Source organism: Prunus dulcis, chromosome 2, assembly GCF_902201215.1.
Source record: "Prunus dulcis chromosome 2, ALMONDv2, whole genome shotgun sequence".
NCBI lineage: Eukaryota > Viridiplantae > Streptophyta > Magnoliopsida > Rosales > Rosaceae > Prunus > Prunus dulcis.
Window position 1 is genome coordinate 9,567,035 of NC_047651.1, and position 22,157 is coordinate 9,589,191.

The window sequence follows — 22,157 nt, forward strand, 5'->3', positions numbered from 1 at the left end:
TCTCTCTCTCTCTCTCTCTCTCTCTCTCCCGCGATCTCTCTCTCTCTCCCGTCGGCCTCTCTCTCTCTCTCTCCTCGTATCTCCGGCCACCGGCCGCGGCTGCGGTCGGGACCGGTGCCAAAAGAACCGGCTCGGCCTCGGCGTCACGACCCAGCCCTCCCCCGAGATCGGCCGCCGCTCCAGCCGCCGAAAAATGGCGATTTTCGCCCGAATGTCGCCCGATCTTCGCCGGCTCCGATCTCCCTCCTCCGGCCGCCATTTCTGGCGATCAAGGTATGGAAATTCATCCCCTCTGCATGTTCTAGCTGATGGTTGGGTAGGATTAGATCGATTCTTAGCGTAACCAATTCGATTTTCGAATTGAAAATCGGCCGAACTTCGGCCGCCGTAATCGGCCATTTCCGGCCACTTTTTGGGGGTGGTCCAAGAACAAAAGTGACTCCAAATGGGGTGTTTTACCTAGGGTAGGAGTTTGGAGTCTCGGTTCCAAGATTTTTCGATGGACCGTAATCGCTTTGGACACCCGGTCTGCCCGCATGTGGCGGCACGTGGGCGAGGGTGGTGGCGTGTCTCTGGGCAGTTTTGAGGTCCTCATGCCGTCACGAGCGTGTAGGATTTCGCGGATCTCAATTCGGACGTCGTTTGACTATCGAACGGATATCGCCTATTACGCGTTATCTGGGTTCGATAGGTCGGGACCGTCGGATGGTCCCAAATTTAAGATATGTTAATTTGGGTAATTCTAGGATCGTGTAGGAATTCACGGATCGTGAATCGGAGCCCCGGATGTTCCGATTCAATAATTTAAAGTTTATATTTTATATTAACCGTTAGATCGTGCGATCGTGAGCGATCCGACCGTCCGATCTGAACCAAACTTGCAGGACGAGTGTCCTATACGTCATAGAACCCATAGGAACTTCCGGATCAGAATTTGGAGGTCGTAGGTCCCGTGGGCCCGTTTGACCAGGGTTAGGGTAGTTTGACCCTTGGTTGACTGTGAGTCTTCCGGAGTAATGTCACCTTCCTAGGGGGATTATTTGGTGCTAGACTATTGTTGGGGTTTACGCAATATTAGAATATTGGTATATTTATATAATTAGAATTATATGTTTGTACAAGGGTACAAAGCATCTAGAATGTCAGTTGGGGTGCTATATGCACTACCTTAAGTACTTTCCCGGATTTTGGTTTCACTACAAGCACCATCAAGTGAAAGTTAGGTCTCACGTGGCGTAGGTTATCCGGCGTTGAGACAGACCCCATACGTGGCGTTGGTTGTACCGGCATATGGGGAGATATTGTAGTATTGTGTTGAGGTCGCACGTGGCGTAGGTTATCCGGCGTGTCGACAGGCCCTATACGTGGCGTTGGTTGTACCGGCGTATGGGGAGTTATGTGATATGATGTTGAGGTCCCGCGTGGCGTAGGTTATCCGGCGTTGGGACAGGCCCCATACGTGGCGTTGGTTGTACCGGCGTATGGGGAGTTATGTGATATGACGTGTAGGTCGCACGTGGTGTAGGTTATCCGGCGTGTCGACAGGCCCCATACGTGGCGTTGGTTGTACCGGCGTATGGGGAGATTATGTGGAATACAGAGAAATGAAATGAGGTATCGCCTAAGTGTGGAATTATGTTTTATGAGAGAACTACGTGTGGCTTGATCCCTCAAGGAGGGTACGTAGGCAGCCTAAGATCATTAGGTGCAGCCGCAGACTAAATGCTAGTCATAAAGGGGTACTTGAATTGCTGGGTAGTTGGTTGAGAATTATTGGAAGGCCGAAGGCCATTTATGTAAATTGCATGAAATTATATTGTGCATGCTGCCAGTTGGGGATATTAAATGTGTTTTTATGCAGGTTGCAATTTTGGGAAACGTCCAGTTTATAGGGGAGACTCTGCCGAAATTTCGGCAGAAAGTCCCGGTCTTTAGTGAAAGGGTCCGGCATTGGGGTGATGTCAGGAATTCCAAAGGATTTGTCTCGGATTGTGGGAAAATTCGGGGCGGGTCCTTTCAATATTAACAAAACTAGACATAATTAATCCATACCTAACTATAAAAGCAGTAGACATGCCTTGTAGTTTATTAGACAAGCAAGAATTTGAACATCAAATTAAAGAATTACAAAATTTGAAAGTAATAAGACCTTCAAAATCTAGACATAGATCAGCAGCCTTCATAGTAATTAAACATTCAGAACTTAAAAGAGATAAGGCTAGAATTTTATATAATTATAGGAGATTGAATGATAACACATACAAAGACAGTTATAAATTACTAAATAAAGATGAGCTTATAAATAAAATTCAGGATAGTAAATATTTTAGTCAATTTTATTGTAAATTCGGATTTTGGCAAATTAGATTAGCAAAAGAGTAAATTGAATGGACAATTTTCACTTGTCCAGAATGACATTTTGAATGGCTTGTCATGCCTTTTGGCTTGAAAAATGCTACATCGATCTTTCAAAGAAAGATGGATCAAACTTTTAAGAAGTATGATAGTTTTTGTAGATGTTGATGATATACTTATACATATAAAATAAGAATGACCATAAAAAACACTTAGAAATAATTTTGCAGGAATTTATTAAAAATAGTCATTAGTAAAAATAAAATTAGAAAAGCAGGATAAGAATTTTTAGGAATATATGTCAGGCACTATTAAATTGCAAGAACACATAACTAAGAAAGTTTTAGAATTTCCAAATAAAGTAGACAAAAAACAGTTACAAGCATTCTTAGGATTATTAAATTATGCAAGACATTTTATACCTGACTTAGGAAGAAAAATATCATTAATACATAGTAAAACTAGCAAGACAGGACAAAAATATTTTAATAGTGAAGATATTAAATTAGTTCAAAATATCAAGCAAGAAATAACTCAACTTAAACCTTTGACATTACCTATAGATAATGGTTATAAAATATTGGAAATAAATGCTTCATCAATAGGATGGGCAAGGATATTATACCCAAAAAAGCATAAAGAATCACCAAAATCAGAAAAAATTTGTAGATACGCCTTAGGAAAATTTAGTGATATACAATCTAGGTTACCAGCAACAAATTTAGAAATTTTAAGAATTATTAATTCACTTGATGCATTTTCTTTATTTTTGCATATTGAAGTTTTACTATGATATAGATTGTCAAAATGTAGTTTCTCATTATAATAAAGTTACTACTAACAAGCAAGTAGTCCGAAGATGGGTAAATTTTGTTGATTCTATTACAGAAAATAAATTTAGGCCAGTTTTTGAACACATTAAAGGTAATGATAATGACAAGTATGGAATATTTTGGACCCTCAGCATCAAGAAGCAAGAAAAGTGGTACACCATTCCCAAGGGGGATGCCACTAAGCATAATTAGACCAGCAAGACCACCAGTACCTATTCATTTTTGTAAAGGAATAGCAGTGCAAGAGATTGTGAATCCAGTACTAAAATATCGCACAAGAGCTTTACTGACAGATAGGCAGAAGAATTTACTTGACAATTTCTGGAATATCAAAATTGCCAATGACAGCATGAGAAAATGGCAAAAGAAGCGAATCAAAACACTTGAGCAATAATTTATAATTTATAATTATGAATATGGTAAAGGAAGAGAACAACTGCAACTTTTGGTTTTGCAGGGAAAACATGACAAAGCTACACAAGAAGAAGACACTGCCATGAAAAAGTTGGTAGAACATGTCAATAAGATGAGCATGATCTTAAAAGATAAAGAAGAGGCTATTGAGACAGTGATAGGCATGAATAAAGGAGAGGTTATTGAACCCACTAATAGTATCATAACATCCATTATAGAATCTGATAGTGTTCTTGAGAATATTTTTTATAAGCATAAAGATAGCCTAGCGTCTGCCACATTTGTCAAGGAAAATACCAATAATCCATATTTTCTCCAAGCCATCCAACTCTTTCTTTTCCATCTAAAAGATAACCCTGAACCAGGCATGAAAATAATCCCCATAATCATTTCTTACAGTCCTGTATATACAGCTCTTATGAATATGACTGAGTATAAAGAAGTTTATTTAGAGCATGACAAAAAGAAAATTCCAATTACCCCAATATTCCGTTAAACTTATGCTTATTTAGCCGATTTATATATTGAACAGCCACACCATGTCCATTCCTTCTCTCCCAAACTACAAGAATTTCTAAAGTTTTATCTAAAATTGTGGACAAAAGCCACTGATGAACACCTCCGTCTTCTTTATCAAAACAGAGTCATGAAGATTTACTCTAAATTTCCAATAAAGAAGCCACAAGACTCAACTAATTTAATGATCAGCAGAGCAAGAAAATAAATCTATGAAGTACTCTACAACTAGCTAACTGATTACATGGATGACCAAGCTGACAACCAAGACTATTGGGATAATTTAACAGAGGAAGAATTGCACAATATTGAGAACATGATGGCCTAAAGAATATCTTAACAGTTCGAGAGAAGGAAGTTGAAGTTTCACCCCAAAACCAATTGGCAATGGGGGAGTAGCCCAACTCCTTATAAATCCAAGTTTGATCCCTTAACTTTTCAATGTGGGACAAATACTATCAACATTGAGTTCATGACTATCACCCATGCATAAGAAGACCAAATCCAAAAGGCAAGAATATGAACGGCAATGACTTCCAAAAGCAAGAATGAGTTGACACCATACAAAAAATTCAAAAAGGCAGTCCATTTACAAATAGCAAAAGCTTTGGCTCCACCGAAGAAGCCCCATAATATTTTTCAAGGACTAAAACAAGTATATAATGGTCAGTACAAAGAAGTTTGCAAGATCAAAATGATCCAACGGCTAAAACTAGGTCCTCAATTAAAGTCCACATGTAAGTCACCCTTATTATAGAATGGCTTTATGTGTGAGAAACACCCCCTCTCTCTCTCCCTTGTAGTTTAGATTATTACTTGTATTAAAAATTAAAATTAAAAAATCTCATTGAAAGCCTGTGTGGAAATAAATGAACATCATGGTGTCACATGAAATGCACTGATAGTGTTGAAGCCTTTCAGTTTGAAAACGACATGCTATTTGAAGGGTTTGAACAAAGCCATTCACTCATTCCACCACCTTTAGTCATCTGCAGTGATGGTCCCGGCCTTAGCACATGCAGAATTTGCTTTTTTCAGCACCCATTTAAATCACTATTGACGTTCTCAGCTAAAAACATTAACGTTTTCTACTATAATATAATGTAATGCTCCGTTTTGGATGAAGAGATTTGAAGGAAAGGATTTGGATTTGACAGCATAGCTAAATTTGGTACAAAATCAATAATCACTAGATTCAAACCTCCATGACACCTTGTAGTGAGAAAACCCTCCTCTCCGATAATGCATGTATCAAAATAATCACATTGGATTCAATGTATTTGAAATAACTACGTGTAGTATATTTAAAATGACTATATGCAAGGAGTCATTTGAAATCCAGTTGTGTTTTTCCTTTCCTTATTTTCTAGATCTGGCCACACATAGATTGTAATAGTCTAAACAAACAATTTTACCACCTAATCTCATCTAAATTCATAGATTTGGAATCCTTCCATTTAAATGATTTTCATTCAAGCAGTGAAGTTAAACGTTTTCTGAGGTGCTTTTCCTTTACAACATTCCGAGTTTACTTTGTCTTCCATGAGACTATGTATCCTAGCACATGTGTGAACTCAAAAGAAAAACCAGGGTGTTCAATCCAGTAAAGTACTATTCATATATTTTCTTGTGCTTGAGTGCAGTGATTTTACAGTCACATTCTTTAAGAAAGACAGACTTACAATGCCGGTCACATTATCCTGCAAGAAGTTGTAAATGATGTGAGACCTGATGGAGGTTCCGATGGGGATGCTGTGAGGGAAACCCTAGGCGAGAGGCTTACAAATTCTAGTGCTTGTAGCCTTAACTTCAGAGGGTAGTCTGCAACAGACCCAATCCTGGGGCCTGCTCCCGTTGACCACTTCAAAGATAGTTGGTCTCCTAGTTGACATGAACTTGCTTCCTTCTTGGAGTTGATCCTTTGCAATATTTCTTTCTCGGGGACACTTGTTCGGAGGTTGAAGAGATTTCTGGATATGGTTCTTTGGTAACTACTTATTCTTTTTGGTTCGGAAATTGTACATGATTCAGACTGCTGATTGCTTTCTTTCACCCTGGAAGCATGAAGCTCAGGGTTTTCAGCTTTTGTTTGTCCGTATGTTCTTCCAGGTTGAATTGATTTGCTCAAACCAAGGCTCTCATTGTCTTCCATGGGAGAAAGTACCTGCTTAAAATGGCTAAAGCTCAGACGAAACAAGCCTAACTAGAAACACGGATAAATGTCTATACATTATACAGGTTTTCGATTATTAATGGAAGCTAAAAGGTCTCAGTTTGAACCCTTCTTCCTTAAATTCTGAAGAGCTATGTCCCCTGGAATGTTTCAACTGCATGTTTTTATTGTAGGCAGAGTACCCTGGGAACAGATATAATAATAAAATTGAATAAGATGAGTTCTATACCTGAACTCCATCAAGGGCAACTCCATTTTCCTTAAGGAAGGTGAGGAAGCTGCCAAGGTTCTCATTGGTTGGACGGTAATGTCCGCTGTATGCCGATACAGACTGGAAATCAAAAGGAGATACAGAATTCAGATGGAAAAGGTGCAGGCTTTTCCTTGATCTAAAATAACACTCAAAAGAAAGGAATTCTACAAATATTTTCTTTGTGGTGTGTGTGTCTTACCAAGTGGGTGCTGAAATCTTTGCAAATATACGTATTCCATGTCAGTAAACTATGTCTTCAAGAAGCAGAGACTATTTTACTGAGCATGCAGGTTGATGCATTAATGATTAATATACCTTGAGCTTTCCATGTTCTGCTCTAAGTCTTCCAGCAGCCAAGGTGGCCCCTCCGGCAAGGAAGCTGGAATGATGAAATAATCCCTTCTTCTTCTTGAAGGAAGAAGAAGAAAAAGAAGAGAATCAGTCATCTGCAAATTGAGATAGGAGACTGCAACTTCAATGGTCTGGTGTCCATATCAAATCTTACCTCGCCAGCATAAAGTTTCTTCGATGTGCTCATCACGAAAATCCGTTTGGAAACTTCCATTCCTTGAGTTGTATCAAGAAGATATCCTGTTCCTCTGTGCACCAAGGTCCCTTCACAAATGATATATTCGAAGTGTTCCCTCTCTTGCTTATTTGCATGAAAGGTCACCACAAGATGAATGTGAACAAGTTAGCATACATTATTTCATGCAGAATTCAGAGGGCTCTCTGAAGTCTGGTATATAGTAATAAATTTCTCACTCTAATGTTCTCATGAAGGGAATTGGAGATGCAAATATATTTTTTTTTAAAAACAGGGCAACAATTGAAACTGAAATAAAAAGGTGATGGTGGCTGGAAATTATTATATCAATAATGTGATATTTCATTAGATTCTAACACTAGGAATGCTGCTTAAGTATTTCCAACAATGGTACTCATACTATTAGGTGGGATTTGAAGTCGAGACCTCGGGTATAGGAGTAAATGCTCGTAACCATTAGAGATACGAGCCTCTGCAACAATTGGATTGGATTTTGATCTTGTATTGATCCTATTATATATATGCAGCACAGAAGTATGGTACCGGTCCAAGATACTTGATGCATTCTTGTTGCAGCTTTGATCTTGGACAATCCTTGAGATCAACTTCCTTGCCATCTCCAACGTCCAACCTACAAAAGGCAGAGGTTCTTCTTTCTAAATCATCTTACCAAGTATATTAGCAAGACTTTCTTTTAACAAAGTTGATTTCGAAATATCCATACTATTTTCATGGGATGTAAAGCTAACAAAGTCAGTAATTTGGTAACCCTTATGGGAGCCTTTGAGTGAAAGTTCATGTTTTGATGTACTCTGGAATCCTTGTCTTCCTCCTCATTGGACAGATGTTCTTATGTCTTACTAAAAAGTAGATATGTAATTACAGAAGTAGGGAACTTTTATTTGCACCAAAGCCAAACTCAAAACACCCGAAAAATAAGAAGGTATCACTTCATGTGCAGAGAAAATAATTACAAGAACGATGATTTTGACACTGAAATAATTACAAGGTGTGCAGAGAAAATAGTCACCAAAAAGAAAGAATGAAGACGGTAAATTGTACCAGTAGAAAAAGGGCTGTCCTGCATCACCTCTACACCACTCATCATAGTAATAGTTCAGATTATGGCCGTAACGATGTCTTGGATCAATCTGCAACAACCAGCATCATGATGAGGATGAATACAAGGCATAACAAGAAAAGTTAAAGTCTAGATCGATTACGAGCTTACCGCTTCGATCCAATGTTGGAAAGCTAACTTTTGTGCCTTAGCATCCTTTGATAATCCCTTCCCCAGCTACAAAAAAATAATCAAATTCATGAAACCCTTTTTTTTTTTTTTTTTCATTCAAAATTTTATGAAAAGTTTATGTGGTATGAAACGTAAGCAAACATGCCTTGGATGCAAATAAGCTGATCCTACTCCACCGTGAGGCTGCGGTTTCAGATTTATGATAATCGAAGAACGAAATCGTACTATGATTCAACCTTGCATAATCTATAGCTTGCCACCTCCAATCCAAACATTAATCCCATAGATACAGAATTAGAATAATATCAAAATGTTGAAGACTAGACGAAAATTAATTAACGAGATACCAACCATAGCTCCTCAGCAACCACAGCTGAGTCTGCTAGCCTACGCCGGGTTCTATAACTCCTGTACACTTTCTGCAGCTTCACTGCAGCGATTGATTCATGGCCATGAGCTGTATGCTGAGGAACCATCACCGGCGATGCACCATCATAGCAATCCAGAGATAGCTCAGCCATTGTAGAGAAAAATGTAGTAACAGTTTTTAAGTGCAGTGAAAGAGATTGAAGGGATCAAAACAATGCCAATATGTAAATTTTCTGTCTCTCAGCAATATAGTCTGATTTTTTTTCATGGTTTTTTTTTTTTTTTCCTTTTAATGGATAGATGTAGATTTGGTCACAGCATTAATTGGTGGTACTACTACATGACAACAGAAAATACAAGTTGTTCAAAGTGTTGCAAAGAGGTAGACAACAGTGGTCTCCACCCTTCCACCAAGAGTCATGTCAGGGCTCAACGTAACAATGAAGAACCACGACGCTATTGTGAAGCAATTATCCAGGATATCACATCGGGGAAGGATTAAGAACAGCCATGTAATCCAAAATAACACGACTCCAATCCCATAATACCGACGTCTAAAAATGAGATTAAATATCTGAACATTAATTTAGAACCGACGTGGTTTAATAAATGCGTCGTAAATAATGACGTTGTTTAGAAGTTCAACGTCGTCTACATTAATAAGTACGTCGTGAGTACTGAATACATATAAATACAACGTCGACTATATAAATTCCACCGACGTTGTTTCGCATTTCAACGTCAACAACATAAATACATACGTCGTAAATAATGACACAGACAGCTATATCTACGTCATCTTTTTTAGACAAATCGAAGTGGAAAACTTATTTCACGACGGTCGTTTGTAAATAAGAGACGTAGTAGTTTTCAATAACGTCGTCTTCTCATGTATTTAAAGACGTAGTAGTTTTCAATAAGAGACAGAGTAGTTTTCAATAACGTCGTGAAAATTATATTTAACGGCGTAATGTTTTAAATATCGTCGTTGTATGCCTATCTTGCGGCCTTTTTCTTCTAATATGTCATATTTTTCCTTTTTAACGACGGTGATTTGTTTGTGTTGGTCGTCTATTCTCATCCTCGACTATTTTTTAAAACTTATGCAGACTAAACACGTCTGTTTTTATTTGTTTTCGACGTTGTTTTATTTAACAACGTCTAATTTATCGTCGTCGTTGTTTCTGAAAATAGGACGTATAAATTTTGTAATACGACTCTCATATATTCGTAACCGACGTTGTTTGTTTTTTTCAACGTCTAATATATAAATACATACGTCGTAAACAATGACACTGACAACTATTTCCACGTCATGTTTTATAGAAAAATCGAAGTGGAAAATGTATTATACGACGGCTGTTTTTATATATGTGACGTAGTAGGAATCAATAACGTCGTCTTCTAATTTTCTTAAAGACGTCATATTTTTTGTTGTCGTGAAAATTATATTTAACGGCATCTTCTTTTAAGTTTCATCGTTGTATGTCTATCTTGCGGCCTTGTTCTGTTAATATGTGTCATATTTTTCCTTTTTAACGACGGTTTTTTTAGAGAGTTGGTCGCCTATTCTCATCCCCGACTTCTTTTTTCGTTCTTTTTGCAGTACAAAGACGTCGTTTTGTGTTTGTTGATGACGTTGTATATTTTAACAACGACGGTGATTTAGCGTCGTGGTTTATGAGGGAAAAGATGACGGTGGATTCCACGACCACTGAAAATCTTAATACACGACCGTGATTTACCGTCGTCTTTTTGCTTTTTTGTAGTAGTGTAATCTAACTAAAATGGAAAAACAGGCATATCCCTGTTGTTAGAAGAAATTCGGTAAATGACTTATAATATTGATCACTATATTAATACACGAAGCAATAAGTGTAGATAGAAACAAAAATACAAACGTGTATAAATGTGTAAGTAGAAATTAAGTGCATAACACTAACTTTTATTGACTTTTATTTTGAACTTTCACAGTCAAATTTTTATGCTTGACAATGTATTATAGTTGGAATCATCATTAAATTGAATTAGCAGCGAAACCAAATTTTGAAATCACTTTTTCTTTTTACCTTTTTACCTAGACAAAAATTACATTCAAATGTTACTCTCTCACAGCACATATCTACATTGGCTCTACTGGTTAATAGTGTGCGCCCATTGAGTCTGCCGAGACCCGTATCTCGCATATCATGTCAGTTAGTCGAATGACTTGGGACGTGCTGTAGTTACTGACTCTAATGCACGTATTGATCTTGTTGGATATTTCCTTAGATAGGCCATCGGAGGTTTTGGACCTATGCATGGCCCAATTCCTAGTAAACCAACAAATTTGGCCAATAAGAATAGTCTCAAAGCAATGACTTGAAAACTTGCACACTTAAGAATAAGAGATATTTAGTTAGACACTTATTCTTAGCACTAATAATCTAGATAAATTTTACATTATTTAATTTCGATAAATAAATTCAAAAAATGACAGCTGTCCATATTGAATTTAATTTTAATTATTAAATTACTTTGATGCCTTATTAAGTGTTTTAGATTTTTTTACGAGGTTTTGGAATTGGGCTTGTTTTAAGAAATTGATGGCAGTTTTGTAATTTATTAGAAGTTAAAAATCTCTTTATTATGTTGTAAATGGGCTTTGGGTGTGTTTCTAAAGTCCATTTTATATATGGTTTTTTTTTTATAAATAATTTGGGCCCATATATTGAATATAATAGTGAATCTCCCTATAAATAATGAAGTGGCTATCAAGCATTAATTTTGTATAGTAGATATTTCTATATTTATGTCACCATTGGCATATACAGAAAACGAAGATAGCCAAGCATCAATGATTCCAGATGCCATCTTCAAAAGTGATTTCAGATGCCTTAGCATGCTCAGCCAAGGGGTCTTTAATTTTTTATTTTTGAGAAAAAAAAATTAATGTATAATTTATAATGAGGCCACTTAAACCACACCCGGATTCCTCAAATGGAGTTGTCAAAGTAAGGTTTTAACTAGGTCACTTAAAACACATCAGGTTTGCAAGCATTTCTTGTGTTTCACTAACGATTGTATGAAGTTTTTTACCTTCTTGATAAAATTAAAAATTAAAAATTAAAAAAAAAAGGGCCCGACATGACTGCAAATGGAAGGACTAGAATTCTTCAATTACAAAAGGGAATTGATATGACATAACCAAGAAAACAACTTCACAGCATCCAAAATTAAAAACCACATATATACATGAAACTATATTACAATTGTATTAAACAAACTCGTTGCTAGTAGTATTCTACCGGAGTGTCCTTATCTTTCCCGGCTTGCACAAGGTCCCGGCAAGCAACAGGCCGAGGAATGTTGGGTGGTGTATTGCATCTTAATAATGCCCAGTTGACCCCATCAAAAAATGGATGGTGCTTGATTGCTGTCGCACCCATTGTGGACCCCAATCTTCTTGTGGGGTCCTTGATCAAAAGATGCGTGATCAAATCTTTAGCGGGTCCGGACACAGTAGGCTCCTTAGGGAACTCAAGGGCTCGGGCCACAATGTTGGCTAGAGTTGAGTCATGGTTCGTTCCTTTAAAGGGTGTGACACCGTAAAACATTTCAAATATAAATATGCCTAGAGTCCACCAATCCACTGCATTGCCATGGCCTTCACCTAATACCATCTCCGGTGCCAAGTACTCGTGGGTCCCGACAAACGACATCGATCGGACGTCGATTGGCTCCGCCACGATCTCGAGGGACACACGGTGACCTGATTTCTTTTTGCGCTTGCCTTTTGGGTGCATGCATGATGCCGTCGGAACCATACAACTAGGCAGGATGCATGGTGATATTCCAAATTGTGGTTGCTTGGTGGAATAAGAGGATCGATCGGTGTTTGGTGGGTCTTGATCAGAAACAAGCTGAGCCGTTGATGTTGAAGTGCTGCTTCTCAATGAGAGATCAAAGTCGGTCAACATGATGTGACCGTCTGATCTTATGAGTACATTTTCTGGCTTCAGATCACGGTAGATTATTCCCATCATGTGTAGGTACTCTAGAGCAGCAACCACTTCAGATGCATAAAATCTTCGAGCACCAAAAAAGACTAGATTGTAAATTTGGAAAAAAAATAATATTATATCAAAAAACTTAATGTTTGTTAATCAAAGTAAGAAAATTACAAGGAAGATCCTCGACAGATCTTATAACCACACATATCAAAGTAAATGAGGCCTAATCGATTTGGTGATTCTTTACCAATTATATCACGTAATTGAGTAATTCAATATCAATCCTAATTCATGCTTAATTAGGCAATAAACAAAAAGAGTAATCTAATCAAAATTTATCATAATCGAGGCCTATTATAGAAACTTGCATTGAATCATGATGATCATGATCGAGTGCATGGCACTTACCAAAAGCATTGTGGGGTTGCAACATTCATAGATTGTCCCAGTCTCCAGCTATGGAACCCACACAAAATAATCAATAGTCTCAAGCAAATATTGGAACCCCACTTATTATGACTCGTTTTATATTGTACCATTTTGCAAATTTAATCAACAAAAGTTTTTTTTATGAAAAAGAAAATTCAAACACATATGTAAATATGTCACGCATATGATCATGTAGTATAATTAAATTGCAAATTTTAAGTTCAAAAAGTACGTACCGGACGGCCGCTCGACTGAAGCGTTTTTCCGGTTGGCATTGCCGGAGGACATGGAGGTCACCGCCGGGGCAAAACTCGGTCAACAAGCAAGACCATCTGTCCGACTCCAACCAGCCATATAGCGTGGGCAAAAAAGGATGGTCCAAAATTTCCAATATTTCCCTCTCTATCCTTGCCCTATTTTCTTTATTCCTACTTGCCAAATCCTCCTTGTCCATCACCTTGGCAGCAAACATGCACCCATCACTACCCTCTAACTCTACGAGGTACACGCTCCCTATGTCGCCGCAGCCGAGGCGACGCACAAGGCCTAGGTCGTCAAGGCTGATCCCGGTGCCATTGAACTTCTTGCCTTGGATCGCGTCCCAACATGGATCGCGTGGCCGCGCGTGAGGCTTACTGGCGGATGAGATGTGGCTTGAAGTGGTTTTGACAGAAATGGCGGTGTCGGTGTCGAAGGCGGCGGTGGTGGAACACTCGAGATTAAGGTTGCCTATGTCGTTGACAAGTTCGTCGACGCATTGCTGCATGATTGTGGGAATGGTGGTGGTAGTGGCGGTGGTGAGTTAAGGTGGCGACACACTTCAAATGAGAGTGGAAAATAATAGAAATGAGGCATTTTGAAGAGGGGTGGAAGGGCCGGCGGAATGGGGATGGGCCATGTGGCTGCATATTGTATTATAAGGGCCCACAGTGGGCCCAATTTCTGGATTTCCTTTCTGGCGTTTTGCATTTGCACATTTGGAATTTTGGATTTTATGGCTTGTTATTTTTCTCTGGTTATAACTGTTGCGTACGCATATACACCAAATAAAAAATTACTAGTATTTTTAGTATTCATGTAAAAATACCAAATCCTAAGAAGAAAAGAAATAGGGTAGTCTAAGAAAAATAAATATGGTCAGACCAAAAAAAAAAAATTTAATTTGCTATCGTCCTCATTAAAAAAAATTGGGCAAAAAAAACTACTGTGATATAGTATATAAATTTAAGATCCGGTTTTTATTTTGTTCCCTTTTTATTAAGCATGAGACTTTTTTGAGATTCCGAACCTCTGAATTTAGAATTTTAGGGTTTGGGATTTGTTTAGGGATGGCACCTTTTTTGTTTGATTAGCTAGAAGATCATATGGTTGTAATCTTGTATTACAATTCCGTCTAAATTAATAGGAAAAATATTGGTTTTTATCAATTATGCTTAGATACTACTGGAATATACTCCCTCATAAAGAGAGTTAGGATAATAATAAAATAATACCAAGTTCATGTAGATTTTCTTTCATATAACCGCACCAATTGGTGATTACATATAACAATTACAAAATATTTAGAGAAAGATGATCAGCCGCAAGATCTTGGATAGCCTGATGGATTAGCCCCGGAAGCAAAAAAAAAAAAAGAAGAAAAAAGATGAATATGCAATTTGTAATTAGGTAGTAGCTTCTCACTAATCATTTCATAAAACCTTTTGAGGCAAAAAGGAAAGGGAAAACAGTTTCTCAAATACCACTTTGTCAACAAGAGAGAAGATGCTTGAGAATTCCTTAAAATGTTAAAGACATGATTACTTACCTGAAATCGGTATTGATTCATGATTTTACTTGATTTACTAACACACAAGAATCAAAAAGTACATGGGTTTAACATTAAAATTCGTAATTTAATGTGTAGCGACCCGCCCCACATTTTTTCGGTTAAATTTCAAAATTTTAGCGTACTTGGATGAATTCACCCCTAGGATTTTGACTTTGGATATTGGGGCTCTTTTGTTTCAAGACTTGTTTTGGAATTTTCTTTACACCGTGAAGGAGCTCAATTCCACGAGAGCGTAGGAACAAACGGTAGGCAAATCATAATTGTAACGAAAAGTTACGAGTGTTTATTTATCAAGGGCATTTTTGGAAAGTGAAATTAGAAACCCTAACAAACGAAACAAAAACGGAGTTGGAAAACGAAAAAAGTTACCAGTGTTTGTTTCCCAACACCACTTTGTCATCAAATGTCGGTTCCAAGCAATGACATCAAAGTAAGTTGCTCTGATACCACGAGAGGTGTATTTGTCATCAAAGTAAGTTGTGGCAATTTCATCTCATATTGCTTTTGCCATCGGAAAGCGAATAAAATTGCAAATCAATCTTGGCTCCATAGAGTTGATCACACATCCTTTCACAATCAAATTCTATGTTCGCCATTGTTGAATGTCGGGTCCGTATGGGGTGTTGTGGTAGTTCTCCATTAATATATCCCAATTTGTCTTTGCCGGAGATATGCATCATAACAATTTGGGACCATAGGGCATAGTTGATACATACATATCAGACTGTGATTTGTCTGCAAGGATGCTTAGCTCCTTATGTAAAGAGCCAATAGTTTCCCTCAATGAGGCCTGAATTTTTATGTCATTTCTTTCTAAAGGTCATAAGCTGGACCCTTTTCCTTCCCTTTTGCTAGTGTATATCGTGTGTTCAGATTTTAGAGACGGGTAGTCTTGGAATGGTCTTTTAGGCCTGTAAATGTTTCCTTTGGGATGTAAGAATGAAGTCAGCTTCACTGCTAGGATTCACAATTTAGTTCTCAATTCAAATGCTGAAACCAATCTAGAACTTTTCTCTGAGATGAGGATAACAGCTGAGTAGGTCTCAAACTAAGTCAAGCTGGAAGAGCTTGCCCTTCATTGGCGTATCATTAAAAGCCTTGGTGATTGGGATTCTAAATTGTGCATAGTAAATTATCTAATTGAGATGGTTTGCTAAATGTGTATTGGAGGGAATATAATAAATGATTGTAGCTACTGTTTACATCAACCAATACAAAACAAATACAAAGGAGGTGCTTGACTTTACATCAACCAGTATATAATCAAACAATTGCAAGCCTGCATTGGCAACCCCTGCACTTGAAGAAAGAGAAAGCAAGCAGGAAAACCCTAAAAGCAATTCTAGTTTTTCTCTCACCCTTTGAATTGCCACTCCCTGCGGCACATGGGGCAATGCGCCTGAGAAGTCTGTGAATTTACCCATTTTAAGATGCAATGAAGATGGAACGCATGGTTGCATGCACCCCAAATTAGTGGGCAATCATCCCCAGGGAGTTTACAAGCAGGACAACAACCATCAAATGCCATCCTGCAAATCCCACATGTTTCATCTTGTGCATCCCATGTCCATGAAGCAACAGCATGCCACTGCAAGATGTTGACTTTCATCGTCTTCTCCTGCAACTTAGACAAACTCCTCGTTCTCAACTCAATGGCGATCTTAAGAGCAACCGGTATGGTTATCACTGCAACGGTCTGATTCCAGTTCTGGTTCCCCTTCTTCTTCTTTGTCTCTGTATATTCAAGCCCTGTGCTAAATGTGTTTTGGTTAATGATCCAAGGATGGTTTTCAAACAAATGCCAGTGATATCTGCATCTGTGTGAAATGGAAACTGCATGTTCTTATGTATGTGGCTATGCATAGGCGCACCCATAGTACTGTATATGTGTCTGTATGTACCTTAGAATGAATATACTAAAAGCAACAGCAAAAAGAAACCTTGAAGCAGGAAGAGAGGTGAGTGTGGTGGTGGGAGGCGAAGGAAAGAGAAAGAAAGGGTAGGTAGGTGGTGAAGTGGTGGTGGAATGTGGAAAGAAGAAATAGAGGTGAGGTTGGTGGGTGTGGTGATGGGAAGTGTAGCAGAATGAGAGGGGTGATGGGTGGGTGAAATGGTGGTGAGAGATGGAGGAGCGAGCAAGGGAGTGTGTTTCATTATACTAAGTGAAAACCAGTCTAGTACTCTAGTCTCTAGTTAGCACTTTTGACTTCACAAGAGCATAAAAACAATAGTGACATAAACATGGACAAACAATATAGCGACAGCACAGGTGCAAATATAACGAAGAAACACGGACAAACTGCAGTTTATATGTCAATCAGTTTGCATTACAAAATAAGGTCAAACAACTTGTGCATACTTCACTTTTCTTTACTTCAGAGACAACTGGAACAAGGTGTGGGTGCATGGTGTAACTGAGATAGCCAGGAGCTGAATAGTGTTAGCTGGATGAATGAGTTTCTTTAAATGGGGGTACAAGGTCTGACTGGATAGCCAGGAGCTACATAATGTTAACTCAGCTGGATCAATTAGGGCCCGTCTGGTAACGTTTTCGGAGAATGTTTTCAAAGAATGTTTTCAGAAAATGAAAACAAGAAAACCAATTTGCATTTTCAAGATTTGAGAATGCGTCTGTTAGCTTAATTAGAAAACAGTTTCAGAAAATGAAAACAGTGAAAATGTGTCTGGTACTATAATTTGAAAATAACAAAAACAAAATTGGTTAATTATGTGATCAATATGTGAGTTTCATACCAAGAAAAAAAAAAGTGAGTTATTTTTATTAATGCCTCCATAAAGAATGTAATTTTTTTGGAAAAGAAAAAAAGAATAATCTTTAAAAATAGAATAATGTATAAAAAGAATTATCTTTAAAAAAAATTAAAATGAACTGAGAAAAAAACAAATACACCATCTTCTCTTTTAACTCTCTGCAATTCCCACCCCACCCCATTGCACACACGCATCACCATTGCACCCACGCATCACCATCGCAGAACCCACCTCTCTCCCTCTCACAATCATCTTCTTCATCACAGCACAGTTAGCACCCAAACAAGATTTTGATGAGCTAATCTAACAAAAGACCCACTAATTTCACCAGAAAAAGAAAAAATGAATATGTATCTAACTAATGAGAAGATCCAGTAATTTCACCGAAAAAAGAAAAATTATAAATTTATTGGAAGACCCAGTGTGGGAAATTGATGAGAGCTTGAGATAAATGGGGTGCTAGAGGTAAATAGAAGAGCCATCGTAGTGAGAGACGCAAAATCGTTTTCCGCTTTTCCATTGAAAATGCTGAAAACGATATTTCAATGTTTTCACTTTTTGTACATGGTTTAGAATTCATTCTCGGAATATTGTTTTCTGCGTTTTCTCATGCTGGCCACCGAACGCCTTCTCAGCCATTTTCATTTTGAGAAAACAGAAAACGAGCCCGTAAAACATTACCGAACGGGCACTTAGTTTCTTCTTATACGATTGCAAGTAAATACTGAGAATAACAGAATCTATGACTTTAAGATCTCCTATATCCCTTGAACTTTGAAAGTTGATGCACACACTGCCCCTTCTCCATCATATGTGTTATTACTTCAAGAGCTTCGGCAAGCTTTCCAGCATTTTGCAAATAACTTACTAGGGTGCTGTATACGGTGAAATTTGGATTACAGCCTCTGGATTCCATATCCTTAAGCATGAAGCATGCTTCCTCTAACTTTCCTGCCATACAAACCCCACAGATCATAGCATTGTATGTAAATACATTCAGAAGCTGCCCATTAGTGATCATCTCATCAAACACTCCTTGAGCCTTCTCAAGCTCCCCAGCCAATACCCTGTGATCATTACCGTGTAACAAACAACATCCGGCAAGCACTCATGCTTTATCATCTCATCAAAAAAATTCTTGCAGGCATCCAGATTTTCAGCCCTGCTCAGTCCATCTATCAATGTTGTGAAGTGAAGAACACTTGGATCAAAACCCATTTCCTTCATGTGGTTCAAAAGATTACGAGCTGCAAGTGGTTTGTCTCCCTTACCAAGGACATGAAGAAGAATGTTTTAAGTATGAAAATCTGGACTGAATCCACTTCTACCCATTTCCTCAAGGAGTCTGTGAAATTGATCCAATTTCCCCAATCTATATTTTGCATGCATCATAACATTATAAGTTAGAATATCTACCCAGTGACCATCTATCAACATCTGTTGATAGACCCACTCAATCAACTTGTGCTGCTTCACCAAAAGAAGGGAGTGCAAAATTGCATTGTATGAGTGTTTAAATGGCCTATAGTTAAACATCTTTGATTTGACGAATCTTTCCACAACTTTTTTAGCTGGGCCTGCCTCACCACAAGTGCGTATCAAAATGTTGAATGTTTATGCTGTAGTTGGATAGTCTTTCTCAATCATCTCATCAACCAGCCTCCACATTGCTTTAAACTCCTCACAATCTGCAAATATCCTCATCATTAAATGATATGCGTTTGCTGTGTGTCTGTAATTTTCAAGCTGACCAGACCACATAAAAAACTTATACCCCAACTCTGCACACCGGTTTTGCTCACATAATTTGTTGGTTTCAAAATTTTGAAGAGAACTTCTCTCACAAGAAGACCTGAAACCTCTATATGCAACTCATCCAAAGCCGCTTTCGTATCAAACCCAGGGCCATCTTGTTGAAGAACTTCAAGAACCCTTGTGATATGAATCTTCGCATTCTTGAACTCTGTCTCAGTGAGAAATACTCCCGGGGATGGTTCTCATACTCATAAACATTCTCTTTCTCATCTAACATTGAGTCTAAATCCGAACTTCTCCATATTCTCTTCAAGGGTTCCTCTATAAACTCATTCCCACTAACCACTTTATTCCCACCAGAGCATCCATCAGATAATTTTTGTGCTATGACAACATAACACGAAATTTTTTAATAGCAAACAGGGATATACAGTTCATGGTTGGTACTTATTATCTGTGCAACTTTGCAGTACTTAATAAATCCAAGAAGGACACCAATTAAACGAGAAGTAAAAGCACACAGGACATTAAAAGCTCTGTATTCTCAAATTTAGGGATGCCCATTAAAATGGAGGGAGCACATTGCACAACAAGTAGTGAATCGAGCAGAAGCAGTTTATTGAGTTGGGTATCTCCAAAGTGTGAAAGAAGATGAGGGAGGACTTCGAGTTACCTGGAATTAAGCAATCTGATGAAGGCTTATCAGTCTCTTGCAGCTTGGCTCCAAAGTCCTGCCAGGTGTACTTACTGCATATAAAATTATCAAACGAATTTTAGAAACTAATATCCAACATTAATCATTTTAGACCAAAATGAATACAGAAAACCATAGTAATGCCAACTAGTTGTGACTATATCCATAACAATAAAATAAAATTTTAAAAACAAAACAAAAATTTTGGTGAATGAAACTTTTAAGGCCTGGCGGTCTAACAAACTCTATGGCCTGCCAAGAAGCCTAACTGAATTTGAAAACAGCAACTTGAGTTCCAATTACATAGGGTTTGATTTGTGGATGGCATTGTAGCCAAATAGAAAAGGAAATTTCATTTGTAATCTTATCAGGACTTTGAATAACATAACAAATCATTCCACAGATGGTTGCATAATCATAACTAGGAGAAGGACTCTCAGATGAGTAAGGCAAACATCATATCTGACCATAAGACCACCAACAGCAATGAGCTGGGCACTCAAACAGGAACAGTTATCTGCCACACCTATTTCTTCATGGTCCTCTGTTCAAATGAGATTGAGAAAGAAAACAAAAATGGCAAATTATCAAAACACGCTACGACAGTCATCCAAAGGTACTCAGCATTTAATCAAACACTTTATGGGCAGTCATAAGAGTGTATCGTTGCTTCAAATTTCAATTTCCTTACTGCCATCACCATAGTGACAGAGGAAGATAGAATTTAAAATCAAAACAATGCACAATCAAACAGCAAACCTACCCAGAACAAAAATGAAAATGAGCTACAAATTAACCAAAAATAAGTATAGAAAAAGGGAGCTACAGCTTTAGAGCAGAGAGACATTCATATCAAGAATAAACCAAAAAAAATTAACTGTAACAGATTAAGGGAAAAAACTCACTAGATGAAACCCACTCTCCACTTTATGAACGAGAAATCGAAACAAATGAGAAAAAAAAAAATTAAAACCAAATGTCCATTCTTATAAATGAAAAAAGAGATCTAAGAACAAAACCCAGGAAGAAAAGTAAATTTAGTTTTTTAAGAACTAATAATACCTGCTGTGCCGACAAATGGAGCCGAGGAAGCTTTTATAGTTTCTTATGATTTTAGGAGGAAGAAGGTTATTGTGTCCGTCAAAGGTGGAGTTCTTTCTTCTTACTTCTTCTTCTGTTTTTTTCTTTTTCTTTTTTTTTTTTTTTTTTTTCTGGTCTGAAGAAAGAGTTCTTTCTACTATACATAAAATAAAAAGAAGATTGTCTGCTATTAAAAATACTTGGTTAATTAACCTAAAGGGAGGAATTTCTCTTTACCAACTGAAAAAAAAAAAAAAAAATTTCTATTTGCATTTTTCATGTGTTCAGCATCTCCAACCGATGTGTCAAAAGTGCCACATAGACATTTAACAGCTAGAAATAACATCTCACATCACTCCAACCGATGTGTCAAAGTTTATGTAGAAAGAAGGCTGGAGGTTGAGATGTTATTTTTGACATCCCAAAAGAAAGATATCAAATGAATATTTATTTTTTATTTTTTATTTTTTATTTTTTATTTTTTATTTTATTTTTAATTAAAAATATATCAACACTCAAATTTAATAAAATAGTAATTTCATTTGACATATCGGGTGGAGTGTAAAGCTGTGTAAGATGTCAAATTGCCACATCAGCCATCAAATTTAAATTTGATGTTTGGTATTTGACATCTCCCTTGGAGATGCTCTTATATCTCTGTATGTCCAGTTTTATCTGCTATATTTACACTACAACAAAATATATTTAAACTTTGTTACAGGGGCTTGTAGCTCAAGTAGTACACCACAAAAATTAAAAATTAAAAAGCGCTCGTATACTCAACATTGAACTTTGTTGCAAGCGGCTTGTAGCTCAAGTAGTGTAGATAAAGAGCAATTACCACTGTATCTAAGGTTCAAATTCTCGCTTCCTCAATTTGATGTTTGGTATT

The 22,157-nt window shown here is 37.5% G+C and overlaps 3 protein-coding genes and 1 pseudogene across 4 annotated transcripts; all 4 read right to left on the bottom strand.

Annotated features, from left to right (window-relative positions):
- Positions 1-5,808: 5,808 nt before the first annotated feature.
- LOC117618075 (IQ domain-containing protein IQM3-like) lies at positions 5,809-8,864 on the bottom strand. The gene is made up of 9 exons (XM_034347702.1): positions 8,695-8,864; positions 8,489-8,603; positions 8,323-8,388; positions 8,154-8,242; positions 7,635-7,722; positions 7,050-7,196; positions 6,860-6,952; positions 6,521-6,622; positions 5,809-6,282 (listed from the first exon to the last, which is right to left on the bottom strand). The coding sequence occupies exons 1-9, from the start codon at positions 8,862-8,864 to the stop codon at positions 5,809-5,811; spliced, it is 1,344 nt and encodes a 447-aa protein (XP_034203593.1).
- A 3,076-nt stretch (positions 8,865-11,940) lies between these two features.
- On the bottom strand, positions 11,941-13,935 carry LOC117618076 (serine/threonine-protein kinase D6PK-like; the record flags this gene model as incomplete). The annotated part of the gene is made up of 2 exons (XM_034347703.1): positions 11,941-12,780; positions 13,370-13,935. Coding segments are annotated over 2 exons (1,362 nt in total), but the record flags the coding sequence as incomplete, so codon positions are not given.
- A 2,163-nt stretch (positions 13,936-16,098) lies between these two features.
- Positions 16,099-21,377, bottom strand: LOC117619128 (anaphase-promoting complex subunit 11). 2 transcript variants are annotated; one of them, XM_034348988.1, is made up of 4 exons: positions 21,248-21,361; positions 20,653-20,729; positions 20,165-20,238; positions 16,099-16,713 (listed from the first exon to the last, which is right to left on the bottom strand). In XM_034348988.1, the coding sequence occupies exon 4, from the start codon at positions 16,571-16,573 to the stop codon at positions 16,319-16,321; it is 255 nt and encodes an 84-aa protein (XP_034204879.1). In that variant the 5' UTR covers positions 16,574-16,713; positions 20,165-20,238; positions 20,653-20,729; positions 21,248-21,361; the 3' UTR covers positions 16,099-16,318. The 2 variants fall into 2 exon arrangements, with proteins under 2 accessions (XP_034204879.1, XP_034204880.1); XM_034348989.1 differs by lacking the exon at positions 20,653-20,729 and having other exon boundaries at positions 21,248-21,377.
- Positions 18,161-20,154, bottom strand: LOC117619127 (annotated as a pseudogene).
- Positions 21,378-22,157: the final 780 nt, after the last annotated feature.